Source organism: Salvelinus alpinus, chromosome 2, assembly GCF_045679555.1.
Source record: "Salvelinus alpinus chromosome 2, SLU_Salpinus.1, whole genome shotgun sequence".
Classification (NCBI taxonomy): domain Eukaryota; kingdom Metazoa; phylum Chordata; class Actinopteri; order Salmoniformes; family Salmonidae; genus Salvelinus; species Salvelinus alpinus.
Window position 1 is genome coordinate 105803314 of NC_092087.1, and position 22482 is coordinate 105825795.

The window sequence follows — 22482 nt, forward strand, 5'->3', positions numbered from 1 at the left end:
CCAAGATCCAGAGGTGACGCTGTACAGTGCAATAGAAGTCTGTCCCAATGCAATTCTGATACAGCCACAGTGCTACTTCAACTATGTTTTGTGTGTCAAATTAACTACTTATTGTATTTTGTTTAATTCATATAACAACATTCCAACCCTGTTCAGCATGATCTAATCCAAATATGGTATGATATCCACTATTTATGTCTGTTTGCATCAGTTTCAATATTGGACCCTTATTTTGAAGGCGAACTGCAAATTCCAATGTTGCTCATCATTATTCTAGCTAGCATCACACAGGTGTTTTTCTGACGGGATACAATAATCGCTTGTAACCTGCACGGTCTCAAACAGAGTACGGAGAAGAGCAACGGTCGGTCGTCGAGATCTGTCGCGTGCACAGAAGAACCACACTAGAACCGGACAGAAAAAAAGCAACTCAAAACCTGTCAGACCATCGGACAAGTGAACTCGAACGAGCCTGAGAGAAAACGGGACCGTTGTTTTCAGAAGCAGCAGGGAGCCGAACCGGAGGAAAGATAATGAGTTTTCTGCCATACTTCTCCGCTGAGACCTGGACCCTCCTGGCCCTCCTCATCGCCCTCATCGTAGTGTAAGGACTTCAAATCAAATGTTACCTGTCACATTTATCGTAGTTAACCGGTGTAGACTGTCGTGACGTTGTATTAGTTAATGTGGCGACTGTTGCTCATCGAATGATTACAAGTTTCTAATTACGTGATTAACTGAATGAAGCAATTATTAACTCATTAACCTGGGGCACCATGGGAAAACAAGTTTTTATTGAGTTTCTATTTCCCAAATTAACTCAAAGAATATCGATTTTACCACAGCCGCTAAAACCAGTTGCCTTTAGCAATCTCGTTCTGAACGTCGTATAGCCCGGGATTCTGCACGGACCCGGGTCTCACTAATGAATTAGCACCACACCAGTCTTAGTTGAATGTTTATTTACTAAAAAGCTAAAATGATGATAAAAGATACACATACACAAAAACACACTCTAGGCTATTGATTAGAACTTAGTATAGCGGGCCAACACACTAGGGCGCGTGTTACCCAAAATGGGGATTTAAAAGAGAGAGAAAGAGAGAAAGTACACAAGAGGAATATACATTTGGGTGAAATTGTCAGCTATGCTCAACCCTAGCCTTGCCCCAAACTGCCGCTGTTATGAGTCAGAATATAATGATGCGTGCGTGGACCGTTCAAGCTGCTCAATGACGCACTTCTCCTGCGCACCTCTCTAGGTGTCCTCACGACACGATGTCCGTGTCCTTTGGCTTACTGGCCTGTTCCTTTGTCCTCGCTCTGGAAGGGGTCTTCGGAGGACAGATAGCTCTGTAGCGCAGAGCTCACAGCGTAAAGATGAAAGAGTGTAGATACCACGATTCGATGGGGAGTGGAGGCTAGGTGGTTCGGCTTGAATACACCCGCTTAGACACGCTACTCATCCGTAGCTTGGGTAGAAAAAGATTTCTTTGTCTTCAACTTGTTGCGTTTTGGGTTCGTTGACCTTTTAGACCTTTGGCTGCAGCTCGGGTCACTTAGTCATGTATGTTAATTCTGCACTAACAGGTTTTATACCCTCGGGTCAGAAGTGGGCGTTGCCGCCTTCAGGGCAATTCTCTGGGCGTACCAGGTTTACGGGCAAGGTATAGGTTTTACTCAAATCCAATTTTAGACAACTAACTTCACATTTCATCTCTACCAAACATTATCTTTGATTTGGACATTTTTCACACAACGTACAATGTATAAACATCAAGCATATACGAGGAAAACTCTTAACGTTACAATGTTTTCATAATAACGTCATCTATTATTAACCTTTAATAACAAAACAAAAATGACATACATTTTCATATTCCATCTATCGTCATGACCACCATTGTAGTTGACGGAAACCATGGTTCCAAAGTCCCTTTATTGCATGTTTACAGTTCTGAGACTGGTCCTCCATAGTGAGAGGGACAAAGGAATGTGGTCTGTGGCTTCAGAATTACCATGGGTGTGAGGGGTCATAAAACCCCCACATCTTCAGACCCCCTAGATCTCTCCTCCTCTGTTGGGGTTGAGAGGAAATCTGTAGGGTTGTGGTCTCCTGTAACCTGACCTGATCGGGACAGTCATGACAAGACTAACAGTGAAAATGCTTAGTTAGGGGTCCTTTTCCAACAATGCAAGATAAGATATATATTTTGTATACTTCTCTAGAACATATTACTAGTTAACGTGTGTGTGTGTGTGTGTGTGTGTGTGTGTGTGTGTGTGTGTGTGTGTGTGTGTGTGTGTGTGTGTGTGTGTGTACAGGTATGGGTACTGGCCCTATGGTGTGTTCACTAAGATGGGTATCCCTGGTCCCAAACCCCTACCTTACTTTGGCACAATGATGGAGTATAGAAAGGTTAGTACTCGTTCAGAATAAACACCTCATATTTTAAACAATAATGTTATTTCCCCCCCATGTAAAACAATACAATGAGAAGGAAAATGAGGACTAGCCGGTTGTTTAAACAATAGTGTTATTTTCCCCCCATGTAAAACAATACAATGAGAAGGAAAATGAGGACTAGCCGGTTGTTTAAACAATAGTGTTATTTTCCCCCCATGTAAAACAATACAATGAGAAGGAAAATGAGGACTAGCCGGTTGTTTAAACAATAGTGTTATTTTCCCCCCATGGAAAACAATACAATGAGAAGGAAAATGAGGACTAGCCGGTTGTTTAAACAATAGTGTTATTTCCCCCCATGTAAAACAATACAATGAGAAGGAAAATGAGGACTAGCCGGTTGTTTAAACAATAGTGTTATTTTCCCCCATGGAAAACAATACAATGAGAAGGAAAATGAGGACTAGCCGGTTGTTTAAACAATAGTGTTATTTTCCCCCCATGTAAAACAATACAATGAGAAGGAAAATGAGGACTAGCCGGTTGTTTAAACAATAGTGTTATTTTCCCCCCATGTAAAACAATACAATGAGAAGGAAAATGAGGACTAGCCGGTTGTTTAAACAATAGTGTTATTTTCCCCCCATGTAAAACAATACAATGAGAAGGAAAATGAGGACTTGTCGGTTGTTTGAACAATGGATAAATAAAGGTAATATGAGACATGATCAGTCTAGAAGTTGTGTTTTTGACCCTGGGAACCATTGAAAAGAACAAACCCTCCTCAACTCTCACCTGTTTCAGGTGTGTTCTCTGTTCAGACACACCTACATGACCTTCTAAGGCATGAATCAGCAGTTTTTCTCCCCCTCTCTCTCGCTCTCTCTCTCTCTCTCTCTCTCTCTCTCTCTCTCTCTCTATGTCTCTCTATGTCTCTCTCTCTCTACAGGGTTTCACTAACTTTGACACAGAGTGCTTTCAGAAGTATGGGAGAATCTGGGGGTGAGTTCAGTTGGCTGTACCGTACTAGGATGACTCACAACTGTACTATGCTCTTTAACTTACAATTCATCACCTGCTCGAGCTGTCATGTGACCATGATGAATAATAATAATATCAACCACAACTAGAATAATGTTTTCTATGTAGTTTTATAAGAGCTGGTTAAATGTTTGTAGTTTTATAAGAGCTGGTTAAATGTTTGTAGTTTTATAAGAGCTGGTTAAATGTTTGTAGTTTTATAAGAGCTGGTTAAATGTGTGTAGTTTTATAAGAGCTGGTTAAATGTTTGTAGTTTTATAAGAGCTGGTTAAATGTTTGTAGTTTTATAAGAGCTGGTTAAATGTTTGTAGTTTTATAAGAGCTGGTTAAATGTGTGTAGTTTTATAAGAGCTGGTTAAATGTGTGTAGTTTTATAAGAGCTGGTTAAATGTGTGTAGTTTTATAAGAGCTGGTTAAATGTGTGTAGTTTTATAAGAGCTGGTTAAATGTGTGTAGTTTTATAAGAGCTGGTTAAATGTGTGTAGTTTTATAAGAGCTGGTTAAATGTGTGTAGTTTTATAAGAGCTGGTTAAATGTGTGTAGTTTTATAAGAGGTGGTTAAATGTTTGTAGTTTTATAAGAGCTGGTTAAATGTTTGTAGTTTTATATGAGCTGGTTAAATGTTTGTAGTTTTATAAGAGCTGGTTAAATGTTTGTAGTTTTATAAGAGCTGGTTAAATGTTTGTATTTTTATATGAGGTGGTTAAATGTTTGTAGTTTTATAAGAGCTGGTTAAATGTTTGTAGTTTTATAAGAGCTGGTTAAATGTTTGTAGTTTTATAAGAGCTGGTTAAATGTTTGTAGTTTTATAAGAGCTGGTTAAATGTTTGTAGTTTTATATGAGATGGTTAAATGTGTTTCTCCTCTGTGAAGGATCCATGATGGGATGGAGGCTGTTCTGTGTAACATGTAGGATTGTAGGTGTACTCAGACCCCTTCACTTTTTCCACATTTTGTTACATTACTGCCTCATTCTAAAATGGATTTAATCGTTTTTTCCCTCATCAATCTACACACACAATACCCATAATGACAAAGCAAAACAGGTTTTTTGATTTTTTTGCAAATGTATAAAAAATGTCAAACTGAAATCTAGCATTTACATAAGTATTCAGTCCCTTTTCTCAGTACTTTGCTGAAGTACTTTCGGCGGCATTTACAGCCTCGTGTCTTCTTGGGTATAATGATACAAGCTTGGCACACCTATATTTGGAGAGTTTCTCCAATTCTTCTCTGCAGATCTGGTCTCTGGCTGGGCCACTCAAGGACATTCAGAGACTTGTCTCAAAGCCACTCCTGTGTTGTCTTGGCTGTGTGCTTAGGGTTGTTGTCCTGTTGGAAGGTGAACCTTCACCCCAGTCTGAGGTCCTGAGCGCTCTGGAGCAGGTTTTCATCAAGGATATCTCTGACCTTTGCTCCGTTCATCTTTCCCTCTATCCTGACTAATCTTCCAGTCTCTGCCACTAAAAACCTCCCCACATCATGATTCTGTCACCACCATGCTTCACCATAGCGATGGTGTCAGGTTTTCTCCTGATGTGACGCTTGGCATTCAGGCCAAAGAGTTCAATTTTGGTTTTGTCAGACCAGAGAATCTTGTTTCTCATGGTCTGAGAGTCCTTTAGGTGCCTTTTGACAAACTCCAAGCGGGCTGTCATGTGCCTTTTACTGAGGAGTGGCTTCCGTCTGGCCACTCCACCATAAAAGCCTGATTGGTGGAGTGCTGTAGAGATGGTTGTCCTTCTGGAAGGTTCTCCCATCTCCACAGAGGAACTCTGGAGCTCTGTCAGAGTGACCGTCGGGTTCTTAGTCCCCTCCTTGACCAAGCACCTTCTACCCCGATTGCTCAAGGAAGAGTCTTGGTGGTACCAGATTTCTTCCATTAAAGAATAATGGAGGCCACTTTGTTCTTGGGGACCTTCAATGCTGCAGAAATGTTCCCCAGACCTGTGGCTCAACACAATCCTGTCTCAGAGCTCTACGGAGAATTCCTTCAACCTCATGGCTTGGTTTTTACTCTGACATGCACTGTCAACTGTGTGACCTTATACAGACAGGTGTGTGCCTTTCCAAATAATGTCCAATCAATGGAGTTTACCACAGGTAAACTCCAATCAAGTTGTAGAAATATCTCAAGCATGATGGAAAAAGGATGCACCTGAGCTCAATTTGGAGTCTCACAGCAAACGGCTTGAATAATTATGTAAATAAAGTATTTCTGTTTTTCGCTTCTCGTTATTGGGTATTGTGTGAAGGTTTATGAGGGTTTTTATTTATTTAATCAATTTTAGAATAAGGCTGTAACTTAACAAAATGCCTCTGTGAAGGATATATGATGGGAGGATCTGTGAAGGATCTATGATGGGAGGCAGTCTGTTCTGTGTACCATGTAGGTGTATATATAGTGGTTAAAGCCAGGTGTGTGTTTCTCCTCTGTGAAGGATCTATGATGGGAGGCAGCCTGTACCATGTAGGTGTATATATAGTGTTTAAAGCCATGTGTGTTTCTCCTCTGTGAAGGATCTATGATGGGAGGCAGCCTGTTCTGTGTACCATGTAGGTGTATATATAGTGGTTAAAGCCATGTGTGTTTCTCCTCTGTGAAGGATCTATGATGGGAGGCAGCCTGTACCATGTAGGTGTATATATAGTGGTTAAAACCAGGTGTGTGTTTCTCCTCTGTGAAGGATCTATGATGGGAGGCAGCCTGTTCTGTGTATCATGGACAAAAGCATGATCAAGACCGTCCTGATTAAAGAGTGTTACAACATCTTCACCAACCGCAGGGTGAGACACACGCACGCACACACACACACACACACACACACACACACACACACACACACACACACACACACACACACACACACACACACACACACACACACACACACACACACACACACACACACACACACACACACATCCCCCTAATGATAGTCTGAATAATAATTATCCTAAAATTATTACTTATATTATTAATACATTATTTGTGTCATTCATTATTCATACATTTTAAAGTAGTGTGAATATTATGTAAATACTATGATCATTATTAAATCATATCATTGTTATAACTGTCCTCCATGTTTTAGAAAATCATTCTGAGTGGCGAGCTGTTTGATGCGGTGTCCCTTGCCGAGGACGATACATGGAGACGGATCCGCAGTGTCCTCTCACCTTCCTTTACCTCTGGACGACTAAAAGAGGTAGAACCATCCCTCCATCTCTCCCTTTCTATCAACTTGTACATAAACGCTTTATAACTTGTTATTAACTTAACTATAGGTTGTTATAAACTCTTTACGAACTCATTATAGCTTGTTATAAACTATTAACTCATTATAGCTTGTTATAAACTATTAACTCATTATAGCTTGTTATAAACAATTAACTCATTATAGCTTGTTATAAACTTTTTTCTAACTCATTATATCTTGTTATAAACTATTAACTCATTATAGCTTGTTATCAACTCTTTACTAACGCATTATAGCTTGTTATAAACTATTAACTCATTATAGCTTGTTTTAAACTATTAACTCATTATAGCTTGCTATAAACTCTTTACTAACTCATTATAAATTGTAATAAACGATTTACTCATTATAGCTTGTTATAAACATTTACGTCATTTAGCAGACGCTCTTATCCAGAGCGTCAACTATTTACTCATTGTAGCTTGTTATAAACTATTAACTCATTATAGCTTGTTATGAACTCTTTATAAACTCATTATAGCTTGTTATAAACTATTAACTCATTATAGCTTGTTATAAACTCTTTATTAACTCATTAAAGCTTGTTATAAACTATTAACTCATTATAGCTTGTTATAACTATTAACTCATTATAGCTTGTTATAAACTCTCTATTAACTCATTATAGCTTGTTATAAACTCTTTACTAACTCATTATAGCTTGTTATAAACTATTAACTCATTATAGCTTGTTATAAACTCTTTACTAACTCATTATATCTTGTTATAAACTATTAACTCATTATAGCTTGTTATAAACTCTTTATTAACTCATTATAGCTTGTTATAAACTATTAACTCATTATAGCTTGTTATTAACTATTAACTCATTATAGCTTGTTTTAAACTCTTTATAGCTTGTTATAAACTCTTTACTAACTCATTATAGCTTGTTATAAACTCTCTATTAACTCATTATAGCTTGTTTTAAACTCTTTATAGCTTGTTATAAACTCTTTACTAAGCGTTTATATAGCTTGTTATAAACTCTTTATTAACTCATTATAGCTTGTTATAAACTCTTTACTAACTCATTATAGCTTGTTATAAACTCTTTACTAACTCATTATAGCTTGTTATAAACTCTTAACTCATTATAGCTTGTTATAAACTCTTTACTAACTCATTATAGCTTGTTATAAACTCTTTACTAACTCATTATAGCTTGTTATAAACTCTTAACTCATTATAGCTTATTATAGACTCTTTATTAACTCATTACAGCTTGTTATAAACTCTTTACTAACTCATTATAGCTTGTTATAAACTATTAACTCATTATAGCTTGTTATAAACTCTTTACTAACTCATTATAGCTTGTTATAAACTATTAACTCATTATAGCTTGTTATAAACTATTATCTCATTATAGCTTGTTATAAACTATTAACTCATTATAGCTTGTTATAAACTATTAACTCATTATAGCTTGTTATAAACTTAAACCTAAATCAAATCAAATTGTATTCGTCACAAACACATATTTAGCAGATGCGGGTGTAATGAAATGCTTGTGTTCCTAGCTCCAACAGTGCACTAATATCTAACAATACACAACAATACACACAAGTCTAAATGTAAAATAATGAAATTAAGAAATATAGAAATATTAGGATGAGCAATGTCGAAGTATGGAATATATACGTTTTTTTTTTTTAATAGAATTTACCTTTATTTAATTAGGCAAGTCAGATATGAACAAATTCTTATTTACAATGACTGTCTAGGAACAGTGGGTTAACTGCCTTTTTTCGGTGGCAGAACAGCTGATTTTTACCTTGTCAGGTCCGCGATTCATCCTAGCAACCTTCTGGCTACTAGTCCAACGTCCTAACCACTAGGCTACCTGCCTCCCTATATGTGATGGGATGTATAGACATTATGTACATTTTGTTGATAGCAAATCTGTAGAATACATGGAATTGTATACATTTGAAGTCGGATGTTTACATACACTTAGTTTGGAGTCATTAAAACTCGTTTGTTGACAAACTATAGTTTTGGCAAGTCGGTTAGGACATCTACCTTGTGCATGACAAAAGTAATTTTTCCAACAATTGTTTACAGACAGACAATTTCACTTATAATTCACTGTGTCACAAATTCAGTGGGTCAGAAGTTTACATACACTAAGTTGACTGTGCCTTTAATTAAACCGCTTGGAATGTTCCAGAAAATGATGTCATGGCTTTCCTTCCTGCTTGACATCATGGGAAAATCAAAAGAAATCAGCCAAGACCTCCGAAAAAATTTTTTTAGACCTCCACAAGTCCGGTTCATCCTTGGGAGCAATTTCCAAACGCCTGAAGGTACCACGTTCATCTGTACCAACAATAGTACGCAAGTATAAACACAATGGGACCACGAAGCCGTCATACCGCTCAGGAAGGAAACACGTTCTGTCTCCAAGAGATGAACGTACTTTGGTGCAAATCAATCCCAGAACAACAGCAAAGGACCTTGTGAAGATGCTGGAGGAAACAGGTACAAAAGTATCTACATCCACAGTAAAAAGTCCTATATCGACATAACCTGAAAGGCCGCTCAGCAAGGAAGAAGCCACTGCTCCAAAACAGCCATAAAAATGCCAGACTACGGTTTGCAACTGCACATGGGGACAAAGATTGTACTTTTGGAGAAATGTTCTCTGGTCTGATTAAACAAAATTAAACTGTTTGGCCATAATGACCATCGTTATGTCCCAATGGATATGGGAGTTTATCAAAATCGTGTTTGTTTTCAAATTCTTTGTGGATCTGTGTAATCTGAAGGAAATATGTCCCTAATATAGTCATACATTGGGCAGGAGGTTAGGAAGTGCAGCTCAGTTTCCACCTCATTCTGTGGGCAGTATGCACATAGCCTGTCTTCTCTTGAGAGCCAGGTCTGCCTATGCCGACCTTTCTCAATAGCAAGGCTATGCTCACTGAGTCTGTACATAGTCAATGCTTTCCTTAAGTTTGTGTCAGTCACAGTGGTCAGGTATTCTGCCACTGTGTACTCTCTGTTTAGGGCCAAATAGCATTCTAGTTCGCTCAGTTTTTTTGTTAATTCTTTACATCTCTACATCTCTACCTCCCTACATCTCTGTCTCTACCTTTTCTCTCTGTCTCTCTACCTCTCTACCTTTCTCTCTCTCCCTCTCTCGCTCTACCTCTCTCTCTTCAATCTCTCTCTCTGTCTCTCTCTTTCTCCTCTAGATGTTTGGTATCATGAAGCAGCACTCTGCTAACCTGTTGAATGGAATGAAGAAGCAGGCAGATAAAGACCAGCCCATCGAAGTGAAGGAGTGAGTCCTGATTCCTAACCTCTGGCTTTTCACCTTACACCCCTGAGTCTTGATTACAATACACACACACATGTAGCCACCCTTTGCCTTGATGACAGCTTTGCACACTCTTGGCCTGAGGTAGAGTACCTCATGATAAGCTGTAGACCACACTATCTACAAAGAGAGTTTTCATCTATAATTTTCATAGCCGTCTATTTACCACCACATACCGATGCTGGCAGTAAGATCACACTCAACCAGCTGTATAAGTCCATAAGTAAACAAGAAAATGCTCATCCAGAAGCGGCGCTCCAAGTGGCCGGGGACTTTGATGCAGGGAAACTTAAATCAGTTTGATCTAATATCTACCACCAGGTCACATGTGCAACCAGAGAAAAAAAACTATAGACTACCTTTACTCCACACACAGAGACGCGTACAAAGCTCTCCCTCGCCCTCCATTTGGCATGCGCGGACCAACTGGCAAGTGTCTTCACTGACATTTTCAACCTCTCCCTGACCGAGTCTGTAATACCTACATGTTTCAAGCAGACCACCATAGTCCCTGTGGCCAAGAAAGCGAAGGTAACCTGCCTACATGACTAGCATACCGCCCCAACAGATCCATAGCACTCACGTCGGTAGCCATGAAGTGCTTTGAAAGGCTGGTCATGGCTCACATCAACACCATCATCCCGGAAACCCTACACCCACTCTAATTCACCTACCGCCCCAACAAATCCACAGATGATGCAATCTCTATTGCACTCCACACTGCCTTTTCCCACCTGGACAAAAGCAACACATGCATGAAAATGCTGTTCATTGACTACTGCTCAGCATTCAACACCATAGTTCCCACAAAGCTCATCACTAAGCTAAAGACCCTGGGACTAAACACCTTCCTCTGCCACTGGATCCTGGACTTCCTGACGGGCCGCCCCCAGGTCTGCCACACTGATCCTCAACACGGGGGCCCCTCATGGGTTGTGCTTAGTCCTCTCCTGTACTCCCAGTTCATCCATGACTGCATGGCCAAGGACGACACCAACACCATCATTAAGTTTGCTGATGACAAAATAGTGGCAGGCCTGATCACCGACAACGATGAGGCAGCCTATAGGGAGGAGGTCAGAGACCGGGCAGTGTGGTACCAAGACAACAACCTCTCCCTAAATGTGAGCAAGAAAAAGTAGCTGATCGTGGACTACAGGTAAAGGAGGACTGAACATGTCCCCATTCACATCGCCGGGGCTGTAGTGAAGTGGGTCGAGAGTTTCAAGTTTCTTGGTGTCCACATCACCAACAAACTAACATGGTTAAAACACACCAACACAGTTGTGAAGAGGGCACGACAATGCCTTTTCCCCCTAAGGAGACTGAAAAGATTTGGCATGGGTCCCCAGATCCTCAAAAAGTTCTACAGCTGCACCATCGAGAGCATCCTGACCGGTTGCATCACCGCCTTGTATGGCAACTGCTCGTTATCTGACAGTAAGGCGCTACAGAGCGTAGTGCGTACGGCCTAGTACATCACTGGGGCAAAGCTTCCTGCCATCCAGAACCTATATACTAGGTGGTGTCAGAGGAAGGTCCCAAAAATTGTCAAAGACTCCAGTCACCCGGGGCCTCCTAAGTGGTGGTCTAAGGCATCGCAGTGCTGATGTACTAGGCTGTGATGTACTAGGCTGGGATGTACTAGGCTGTGATGTACTCGGCTGGGATGTACTACACCTGGGCATCGCAGTGCTAGCTGTGCCACTAGAGATCCTGGTTCGAGTGCAAGCTCTGTCGCAGCCGCATGCCGTAAGACTGCTGAACAATTAATCAAATGGCTACCCAAACTATTTACATATTTTTTAGTTTAGTTTATTTTGTTAATATTTTCTCAACTCTATTTCTTGAACTGCATTGTAAGTAAGCATTTCACAGTAATGTCTACACCTGTTGTATTTGGCGCATGTGACAAACACATTTGATTTGATTTAGTTGTGTGGTCGGTAGTTGTGGTCAGTAGTTGTGTGGTCAGTAGTTGTGTGGTTGGTAGTTGTGTGGTCAGTAGCTGTGGTCAGTAGTTGTGTGGTCGGTAGCTGTGGTCAGTAGTTGTGTAATTGTGGTCGGTAGTTGTGGTCACTAGTTGTGTGGTCAGTAGTTGTGGTCAGTAGTTATGGTCAGTAGTTGTGTAGTTGTGGTCAGTAGGTGTGTAATTGTGGTTGTGTTGCAGGTTCTTTGGGCCCTACAGTATGGATGTGGTCACCAGCACAGCCTTCAGTGTGGACATTGACTCTCTGAACAACCCTTCAGACCCCTTCGTCTCCAACGTCAAGAAGATGATCAAGTTTGACCTGTTCAACCCACTATTGCTCCTAGTCGGTGAGACCACACACACACAACACACACACACACACACACACACACACACACACACACACACACACACACACACACACACACACACACACACACACACACACAAGGACACAAAGTTGTACTTTTTAATCAAATGCAGTTGTATATCTTTTTATAAAACTTTGTCTCCACCTCTCCTCATCCTCCCCAACCTCTCCCCTCCTCCCTTCCTCTCCTCTTCCCTCCCTTCCTCCTCCCTCCTCCTCTTCTCTCCTCCTTCTCCAGTGTTGTTTCCCTTCATAGGTCCTATCTTGGAGAAGATGAAGTTTTCTTTCTTCCCGACTGCGGTGTTGGACTTCTTTTACGCCTCGCTGGCTAAGATCAAATCTGGACGTGACACTGGGAACTCAACTGTAAACATGTTTTATATTTATATTTGATTGTTATGTTGATATTTTCATCTGTACATTTGTATTGTAATATTATGTATTTATTTATTATAAAACTATGTAACTATGTAATTTAGCTAGTGATTTGCACCAATATGAAACGTCCATATCGATATTATGTTGGAATTTAAAAACACTATTATTGGGACCCAAACATCTACATTCATATTAGAATATGTTAGTGTTGGTTGTGATTGGATCAGATCCATTAGAATCTGTTTGTGTTGGTTGTGATTGGACCAGATCAATTAGAATCTGTTTGTGTTGGTTGTGATTGGACCAGATCCAGTAGAATCTGTTTGTGTTGGTTGTGATTGGACATAATTGACCTAAATTCATTCTGCTCGCAGAATCGGGTGGATTTCTTACAACTGATGATTGACTCTCAGAAAGGCAACGACACAAAGACAGGAGAGGAACAGACTAAAGGTACCTGCCAAACACAAACCTGGAAACTACTGTTACAAACACGCACCTGTAAACTACTGTTACAAACAAACACCTGTAAATTACAGTTTCAAACAGACACCTGTTACAAACACACACCTGTAAACTACTGTTACAAACACACACCTGTTACAAACACACACCTGTAAACTACTGTTACAAACACATACCTGTAAACTACTGTTACAAACACACACCTGTAACCGACTGCTACAAACACACACCTGTTACAAACACACACCTGTTACAAACACACACCTGTAAACTACTGTTACCAAAACACACCTGTTACAAACACACACCTGTTAACAACATACACCTGTAGTCTACTGTTACAAACACACACCTGTTACAAACACACACCAATAAACTACTGTTACAAATACACACCTGTTACAAATACACACCTGTTAACAACATACACCTGTAATCTACTGTTCCAAACACACGCCTGTTACAAACTATTCTCTTGGTCTCTCTCTCTATTTCTCTTCTCCTCTCCCCTTCTCTCCTTTCCTCTACTCTCCTCTCCTCTCTCTCTCTCCTTCCACAGGACTGACTGATCATGAGATCTTGTCTCAGGCCATGATCTTCATCTTCGGTGGCTACGAGACCAGCAGCAGTACTATGAGTTTCCTGGCCTATAACCTGGCAACCAATCCCCACACCCTGAACAAACTGCAGGAGGACATAGATACTGTGTTCCCCAACAAGGTAACCCCCACACCATGACCAAACTGCAGGAGGACATAGATACTGTGTTCCCCAACAAGGTAACCCCCACACCATGACCAAACTGCAGGAGGAGATAGATACTGTGTTCCCTAACAAGGTAACCCCCATGTCATGACCAAACTGCAGTAGGAGATAGATACTGTGTTCCCCAACAAGGTATTGTGATTTGTATGTAACCACGGTGTCAAATGTGGTGAGGTACTGATGTGTGTGTAATCCCAGTGCCGTGAGGTACTGATGTGTGTGTAACCCCGGTGCCAGATGTGGTGAGGTACTGATGTGTATGTAACCACGGTGCCAGATGTGGTGAGGTACTGATGTGTGTGTAACCCCGGTGCCAGATGTGGTGAGGTACTGATGTGTATGTAACCACGGTGTCAGATGTGGTGAGGTACTGATGTGTGTGTAACCACGGTGCCAGATGTGGTGAGGTACTGATGTTTTTGTAACCCCGGTGCCAGATGTGGTGAGGTACTGATGTGTATGTAACCACGGTGCCAGATGTGGTGAGGTACTGATGTGTATGTAACCACGGTGCCAGATGTGGTGAGGTACTGTTGTGTGTGTAACCCCGGTGCCAGATGTGGTGAGGTACTGATGTGTATGTAACCCCGGTGCCAGATGTGGTGAGGTACTGATGTGTGTTTAACCACAATGCCAGATGTGGTGAGGTACTGATGTGTGTGTAACCCCGGTGCCAGATGTGGTGAGGTACTGATGTGTATGTAACCATGGTGCAGGCTCCTATCCAGTACGAAGCTCTGATGCAGATGGACTATTTGGACTGTGTGTTGAACGAGTCTCTGAGACTGTACCCCGTCGCCCCGCGACTGGATAGGGTCGCCAAGAAGACGGTGGAGATCAACGGCATCGTCATCCCCAAAGACTGCGTTGTCATGGTTCCCACGTGGACCCTCCACCGTGACCCAGAGATCTGGTCCGACCCTGAGGAGTTCAAACCAGAGAGGTACTGGACCGCACCGTAACCACAATCCAACCATGACACAACCTTAATACAACCACAGTACAACCATAACCCAACCTTAATACAACCACAGTACAACCAGAATAAAAACACAAGATCATTACTAAATTTTGCTACAACGTAACTAGAGTGCATCATAGTACTTCAGTGCAATGTGTAATGTGTCTGAACCACAACCACAAATCAACTACAATACAATGTGTAATGTGTCTGCCCTCTCCCTGTCCAGGTTCAGTAAGGAGAACAAGGAGTCTATTGATCCGTACACGTACATGCCGTTTGGGGCGGGGCCCAGGAACTGTATCGGGATGCGCTTCGCCCTGATCATGATCAAACTGGCCATGGTCGAGATCCTCCAGAGTTTCACTTTCTCCGTCTGCGACGAGACCGAGGTGAGACGCTCACCTGAGCAGACAGAATATGACATCATCAAACATCACTAGCATTCATAAATAGAGGCTGCACTTGCCACCACCTGTTTAACATGGTCACCACCTGTTTAACATGGTCACCACCTGTTTAACATGGTCACTGCTTGTTTTAGCATAGTCACGGCCTGTTTTAACATGGTCACCACCTGTTTTAACATGGTCACCACCTGTTTTAACATGGTCACCACCTGTTTTAACATGGTCACCGCCTGTTTTAACATGGTCACCACCTGTTTTAACATGGTCACCACCTGTTTTAACATGGTCACCACCTGTTTTAACATGGTCACCACCTGTTTTAACATGGTCACTGCCTGTTTTAACATGGTCACCACCTGTTTTAACATGGTCACCACCTGTTTAACATGGTCACCACCTGTTTAACATGGTCACCACCTGTTTAACATGGTCACCACCTGTTTAACATGGTCACTGCTTGTTTTAGCATAGTCACGGCCTGTTTTAACATGGTCACCACCTGTTTTAACATGGTCACCACCTGTTTTAACATGGTCACCACCTGTTTTAACATGGTCACCGCCTGTTTTAACATGGTCACCACCTGTTTTAACATGGTCACCACCTGTTTTAACATGGTCACCACCTGTTTTAACATGGTCACCACCTGTTTTAACATGGTCACTGCCTGTTTTAACATGGTCACCACCTGTTTTAACATGGTCACCACCTGTTTAACATGGTCACCACCTGTTTAACATGGTCACCACCTGTTTTAACATGGTCAACACCTGTTTTAACATGGTCACTGCCTGTTTTAACATGGTCACCACCTGTTTAAACATGGTCACCGCCTGTTTTAACATGGTCACCACCTGTTTTAACATGGTCACCACCTGTTTTAACATGGTCAACATCTGTTTTACATGGTCAACACCTGTTTTAACATGGTCAGCACCTGTTTTAACATGGTCAACATCTGTTTTAACATGGTCACTGCCTGTTTTAACATGGTCACCACCTGTTTTAACATGGTCACCACCTGTTTTAACATGGTCACCACCTGTTTTAACGTGGTCACTGCCTGTTTTAACATGGTCACCACCTGTTTTAACATGGTCACCACCTGTTTTAACATGGTCAACATCTGTTTTACATGGTCAACACCTGTTTTAACATGGTCATCACCTGTTTTAACATGGTCACCACCTGTTTTAACATGGTCATCACCTGTTTTAACATGGTCACCACCTGTTTTAACATGGTCACTGCCTGTTTTAACATGGTCATCACCTGTTTTAACATGGTCACCACCTGTTTTAACATGGTCACTGCCTGTTTTAACATGGTCATCACCTGTTTTAACATGGTCACCACCTGTTTTAACATGGTCACCACCTGTTTTAACATGGTCACCACCTGTTTTAACATGGTCAACATCTGTTTTACATGGTCAACACCTGTTTTAACATGGTCATCACCTGTTTTAACATGGTCACCACCTGTTTTAACATGGTCATCACCTGTTTTAACATGGTCACCACCTGTTTTAACATGGTCACTGCCTGTTTTAACATGGTCATCACCTGTTTTAACATGGTCACCACCTGTTTTAACATGGTCACTGCCTGTTTTAACATGGTCATCACCTGTTTTAACATGGTCACCACCTGTTTTAACATGGTCATCACCTGTTTTAACATGGTCACTGTCTGTTTTAACATGGTCATCACCTGTTTTAACATGGTCACTGTCTGTTTTAACATGGTCACCACCTGTTTTAACATGGTCACTGCCTGTTTTAACATGGTCATCACCTGTTTTAACATGGTCACCACCTGTTTTAACATGGTCACTGCCTGTTTTAACATGGTCATCACCTGTTTTAACATGGTCACCACCTGTTTTAACATGGTCATCACCTGTTTTAACATGGTCACTGTCTGTTTTAACATGGTCACTGCCTGTTTTAACATGGTCACTGTCTGTTTTAACATGGTCATCACCTGTTTTAACATGGTCACTGCCTGTTTTAACCTGGTCACCACCTGTTTTAACATGGTCACTGCCTGTTTTAACATGGTCATCACCTGTTTTAACATGGTCACCACCTGTTTTAACATGGTCACTGCCTGTTTTAACATGGTCATCACCTGTTTTAACATGGTCACCACCTGTTTTAACATGGTCATCACCTGTTTTAACATGGTCACTGTCTGTTTTAACATGGTCACTGCCTGTTTTAACATGGTCACTGTCTGTTTTAACATGGTCATCACCTGTTTTAACATGGTCACTGCCTGTTTTAACCTGGTCACTGCCTGTTTTAAAATGGTCACCACCTGTTTTAACATGGTCATCACCTGTTTTAACATGGTCACTGTCTGTTTTAACATGGTCACTGCCTGTTTTAACATGGTCACTGTCTGTTTTAACATGGTCATCACCTGTTTTAACATGGTCACTGCCTGTTTTAACCTGGTCACTGCCTGTTTTAAAATGGTCACCACCTGTTTTAACATGGTCACTGCCTGTTTTAACATGGTCACTGCCTGTTTTAACATGGTCACTGCTTGTTTTAACTTGGTCACCACCTGTTTTAACATGGTCACCGCCTGTTTTAACATGGTCACCGCCTGTTTTAACATGGTCACTGCCTGTTTTAACATGGTCACTGCTTGTTTTAACATGGTCACTGCCTGTTTTAACATGGTCACTGCTTGTTTTACCATGCTCACTGCCTGTTTTAACATGGTCAGCACCTGTTTTAAAATGGTCACCATCTGTTTTAACATGGCCTGTTATTCTCTATAGATCCTGTTGGAGATGGACATCCAGGGTTCTGTTCTGTTATTCTCTATAGGTCCCGTTGGAGATGGACAACCAGGGTTCTGTTCTGTTATTCTCTGTAGATCATGTTGGAGATGGACAACCAGGGTTCAGTTCTGTTATTTTATTCTCTGTAGATCCCGTTGGAGATGGACATCCAGGGTCTGCTGATGCCAAAACGACCAATCAAACTGAGGCTGGAGCCCCGTAGCAACACCCCTAGCAACACCACCGCCACCTCTCCAACAACATGACCGGATGCAGGAGCACCCTACCCTGGAGTACCTCTCTCTCTCTCTCTCTCTCGCTCTCTCTCTCTCTCTCTCTCGCTCTCTCTCTCTCTCTCTCTCGCTCTCTCTCTCTCTCTCTCTCTCTCTCTCTCTCTCTCTCCCCCCCCTACACACAAAAGGGCTATACTACAGACAGAAATACTCCTCACCCCGCTAATGATCCTGGGCTGGTGTGGTTACATGTGGTCTGCGGTTGTGAGGCCGGTTGGACGTACTGCAAAATTCTCTAAAATAACGTTGGAGGCGGCTTATGGTAAAGAAATGAACATTAAATTCTCTGGAAATAGCTCTGGTGTGCATTCCTGCAGTCAGCATGCCAATTGCTGACTGTGGCATTGCGATATGTGTTGTGTGACAAAACTGCACATTTTAGAGTGGCCTTTTATTGTACAAGGTGCACCTGTGTAATGATCATGCTGTTTAATCAGTTTCTTGGTATGCCACACCTGTCAGGTGGATGGACTATCTTGACAAAGGATGAAATGCTCACCAACAAGGATGGAAACATTTGTGGACAACATTTTAGAGAAACAGGCTTTTTGTGCGTATGGAACATTTCTGGGATCTTTAAATTCAGCTCATGAAACATTTTTGTTCAACTTTCTCACTATCTATCTATCTATCTATCGATCGGCTACTGAATATTCAGTCCTTATCCTGCTATAGACTACTGAATATTCAGTCGTTATCCTAACCCTGCTATAGGCTACTGAATATTCAGTCCTGACCCTGCTATAGGCTACTGAATATTCAGTCCTTATCCTAACCCTGCTATAGGCTACTGAATATTCAGTCCTGACCCTGCTATAGGCTACTGAATATTCAGTCCTGACCCTGCTATAGGCTACTGAATATTCAGGCTGGGATTCAATAGGCTACTTAATATAATATGATAATAAGACTGCATTCACGACGAATGTTCAGTTCAGTCAGTTCAATCATAAATTAATTCTGGTCTCAGTTTGAGTAGGTCTCAGAAACCCATTTCCACCAGATGAAAGAAAGATAGTAATACTATGGATGCATTAGGGGTACATGTCTTGTTAAAGTTAGACACCAGGAGGTATTAAATCCATGGCATGATGTCATGTCTGGATCCTGCACACTACTGGCTGGTGTCTGGAATTCTCCTAGAATGTAGAACTCTAGCTGGTGTTCTGTAGAACTCTCATTCTGTTCCTCTGGGGGTTCTGCTGTCCAGTCATTCCAAAATAGAATCTTTACTGTCTGTTGAGATGATCCCTGCAGCTGCTTTGCTTCAACTTTAATCATCACAAACCAATAAAAATCATCACACTAATGAACAAGGTCGTCTGTGTATTTATTAACATTCATAGTACAACACTTTATAGATCGTCTACTGTAGGTATGTTGGTTGAAGCTCAGTGTTAAATTCAAATATCTTTACCATCAGCTAAACCAATGATATGAATTGGTATGAAAATTAACAAATCAACTTGATTGGACACACAACACACTCACACTTTTTTTGGTTACTACCATGTGTTATTTCATAGTTTTGATGTCTTCGCTATTATTCTACAAAGTAGAAAACCGTAAAAATAAAGAAAAACGAATGAGTAGGTGTGTCCAAACTTTTGACTGGTACTGTACAGTACAGTTGAAGTCGGAAGTTTACATACACTTAGGTTGGAGTCATTAAAACTAGTTTTTCAACCACTCCACGAATTTCTTGTTGACAAACAATGATCCTTTTAAAATGCTGAACTTGGATTAGCTAACACAACATGCCTTTGGAGCCCAGGAGTGATGGTTGCTGATAATGAGCCTCTGTAGATATTCCCTAACAAATCAGCTGTTTCCAGCTACAATCATTTACAACATTAACAATGTCTACACTGTATTTCTTAACAATTTGCTTTTCTTTCAAAAACAAGGACATTTCCAAGTGACCCGAAAATGTTGAACGGTAGTGTGTGTATATATATATACAGTGGAAGTTGGAAGTTTACATAGACTTAGGTTGGAGTCATTAAAACTCGTTTTTCAACCACTCCACGAATTTCTTGTTGACAAACTATAGTTTTGGCAAGTCGGTTAGGACATCTACTTTGTGCATGACACAAGTACGTCTTCCAACAATTGTTTGACAGATTATTTCTCTTCTAATTCACTGTATCACAATTCCAGTGGGTCAGAAGTTTACATACACTAAGTTGACTGCCTTTAAACAGCTTGGAAAATTCCAGAAAATTATGTCATGGCTTTAGACGCTTCTGATAGGCTAATTGACATCATTGGAGTCTTGCTAGCTAAATATGCTAACGAGAGCAAACTGAAATAAACTAATTGCAAAGACAGGCAATCCAGCTCATAAAGATGTACATACAGTTGAAGTCAGAAATTTACATACACTTAGGTTGGAGTCATTAAAACTCGTTTTTCAACCACTCCACAAATTTCTTGTTAACAAACTTTATTTTTGTCAAGTCGGTTAGGACATCTACTTTGTGTGTAACAGTACAACTTTAGTACGTCCCCTCGCCCCGACACGGGCGCGAACCAGGGACCCTCTGCACACATCAACAACAGTCACCCACGAAGCATCGTTACCCATCGCTCCACAAAAGCCGCGGCCCTTGCAGAGCAAGGGGCAACACTACTAATAGGTTTCAGAGCAAGTGACGTAACTGATTGAAACGCTACTAGCGCGTACCCGCTAACTAGCTAGCCATTTCACATCCGTTACACTCACCCCCCTTTCAACCTCCTCCTTTTCCGCAGCAACCAGTGATCCGGGTCAACAGCATCAATGTAACAGTATAACTTTAGTACGTCCCCTCGCCCCGACACGGGCGCGAACCAGGGACTAGCTAGCCATTTCACATCCGTTACATGTGCATGACACAAGTCATTTTTCCAACAATTGTTTACCGACAAATTATTTAACTGTATCACAATTCCAGTGGGTCAGAAGTTTACATACACTAAGTTGACTGCCTTTAAACAGCTTGGAAAATTCCATAAAATGATGTCCTGCCTTTTAGAAGCTTGACTCATTTGAGTCAATTGTAGGTGTACCTGTGGATGTATTTCAAGGCCTACCTTCAATCTCAGTGCCTCTTTGCTTGACATCATGGGAAAATCAAAAGAAATCAGCCAAGACCTCAGACAAAAAATTGGAGACCTCCACAAGTCTGGTTCATCCTTGGGAGCAATTTCCAAACGCTTGAAGGTACCACGTTCATCTGTACAAACAGTTTTACGCAAGTATAAACACCATGGGACCACGCAGCCATCACACCGCTCAGGAAGGAGATGCGTTCTGTCTCTTAGAGATGAATGTACTTTGGTGCAACAAGTGCAAATCAATCCCAGAACAACCGCAAAGGACCTTGTGAAGATGCTGGAGGAAACAGGTACAAAAGTATCTATGTCTATAGTAAAACGAGTTCTATATCGACACAAGCTGAAAGGCCGCTCAGCAAGGAAGAAGCCACTGCTCCAAAACCGCCATAAAAAAGCCAGACTACGGTTTGCAACTGCACATGGGGACAAAGATTGTACTTTTTGGAGAAATGTCCTCTGGTCTGATGAAACAAAAAGAGACCTGTTTGGCATTAATCACCTTCGTTATGTTTGGAGGGAAAAGGGGGTGGCTTGCAAGCTGAAGAACACCATCCCAACCGTGAAGCACAGGGGTGGCAGCATCATGTTGTGGGGGTGCTTTGCTGCAGGAGGGACTGGTGCACTTCACAAATTAGATAGCATCTTGAGGCAGGAAAATTATGTGGATATATTGAAGCAACATCTCAAGACATCAGTCAGGAAGTTAATGCTTGGTCGCAAATGGGTCTTCCAAATGGACAACGACCCCAAGCATACTTCCAAATTTGTGGCAAAATGGCTTAAAGACAACAAAGTCAAGGTATTGGAGTGGCCATCACAAAGCCCTGACCTCAATCCTATAGAAAATTTGTGGGCAGAACTGAAAAAGCATGTGCGAGCAAGGAGGCCTACAAACCGGACTCAGTTACACCAGCTCTGTCAGGACTGTGGTCTTAACCAT

The 22482-nt window shown here is 41.3% G+C and overlaps 1 protein-coding gene across 3 annotated transcripts; it reads left to right on the top strand.

Moving 5' to 3' along the window:
* Window positions 1-283: 283 nt before the first annotated feature.
* LOC139568406 (cytochrome P450 3A27-like) lies at window positions 284-19759 on the top strand. Of its 3 annotated transcripts, XR_011673595.1 has the most exons (14): window positions 284-604; window positions 2326-2419; window positions 3357-3409; window positions 6136-6235; window positions 6544-6657; window positions 9909-9997; window positions 12204-12352; window positions 12614-12741; window positions 13128-13206; window positions 13778-13938; window positions 14700-14926; window positions 15174-15336; window positions 18300-19229; window positions 19263-19759. XR_011673595.1 is itself a non-coding variant. In XM_071390199.1 (13 exons), the coding sequence occupies exons 1-13, from the start codon at window positions 534-536 to the stop codon at window positions 18414-18416; spliced, it is 1545 nt and encodes a 514-aa protein (XP_071246300.1). In that variant the 5' UTR covers window positions 284-533; the 3' UTR covers window positions 18417-19759. The 3 variants fall into 3 exon arrangements, 2 of the variants coding, with proteins under 2 accessions (XP_071246300.1, XP_071246301.1); XM_071390199.1 differs by having other exon boundaries at window positions 18300-19759; XM_071390200.1 differs by lacking the exon at window positions 2326-2419 and having other exon boundaries at window positions 18300-19759.
* The last annotated feature ends 2723 nt before the right edge of the window (window positions 19760-22482 follow it).

Coding starts and splice junctions, on each gene's coding strand:
- LOC139568406 (XM_071390199.1), top strand. CDS start 534: ATGAGTTTTCTGCCATACTTCTCCGCTGAGACCTGGACCCTCCTGGCC. Junction 605..2,325: donor CTCATCGCCCTCATCGTAGT/GTAAGGACTTCA, acceptor GTGTGTGTACAG/GTATGGGTACTGGCCCTATG. Junction 9,998..12,203: donor CAGCCCATCGAAGTGAAGGA/GTGAGTCCTGAT, acceptor GTTGTGTTGCAG/GTTCTTTGGGCCCTACAGTA.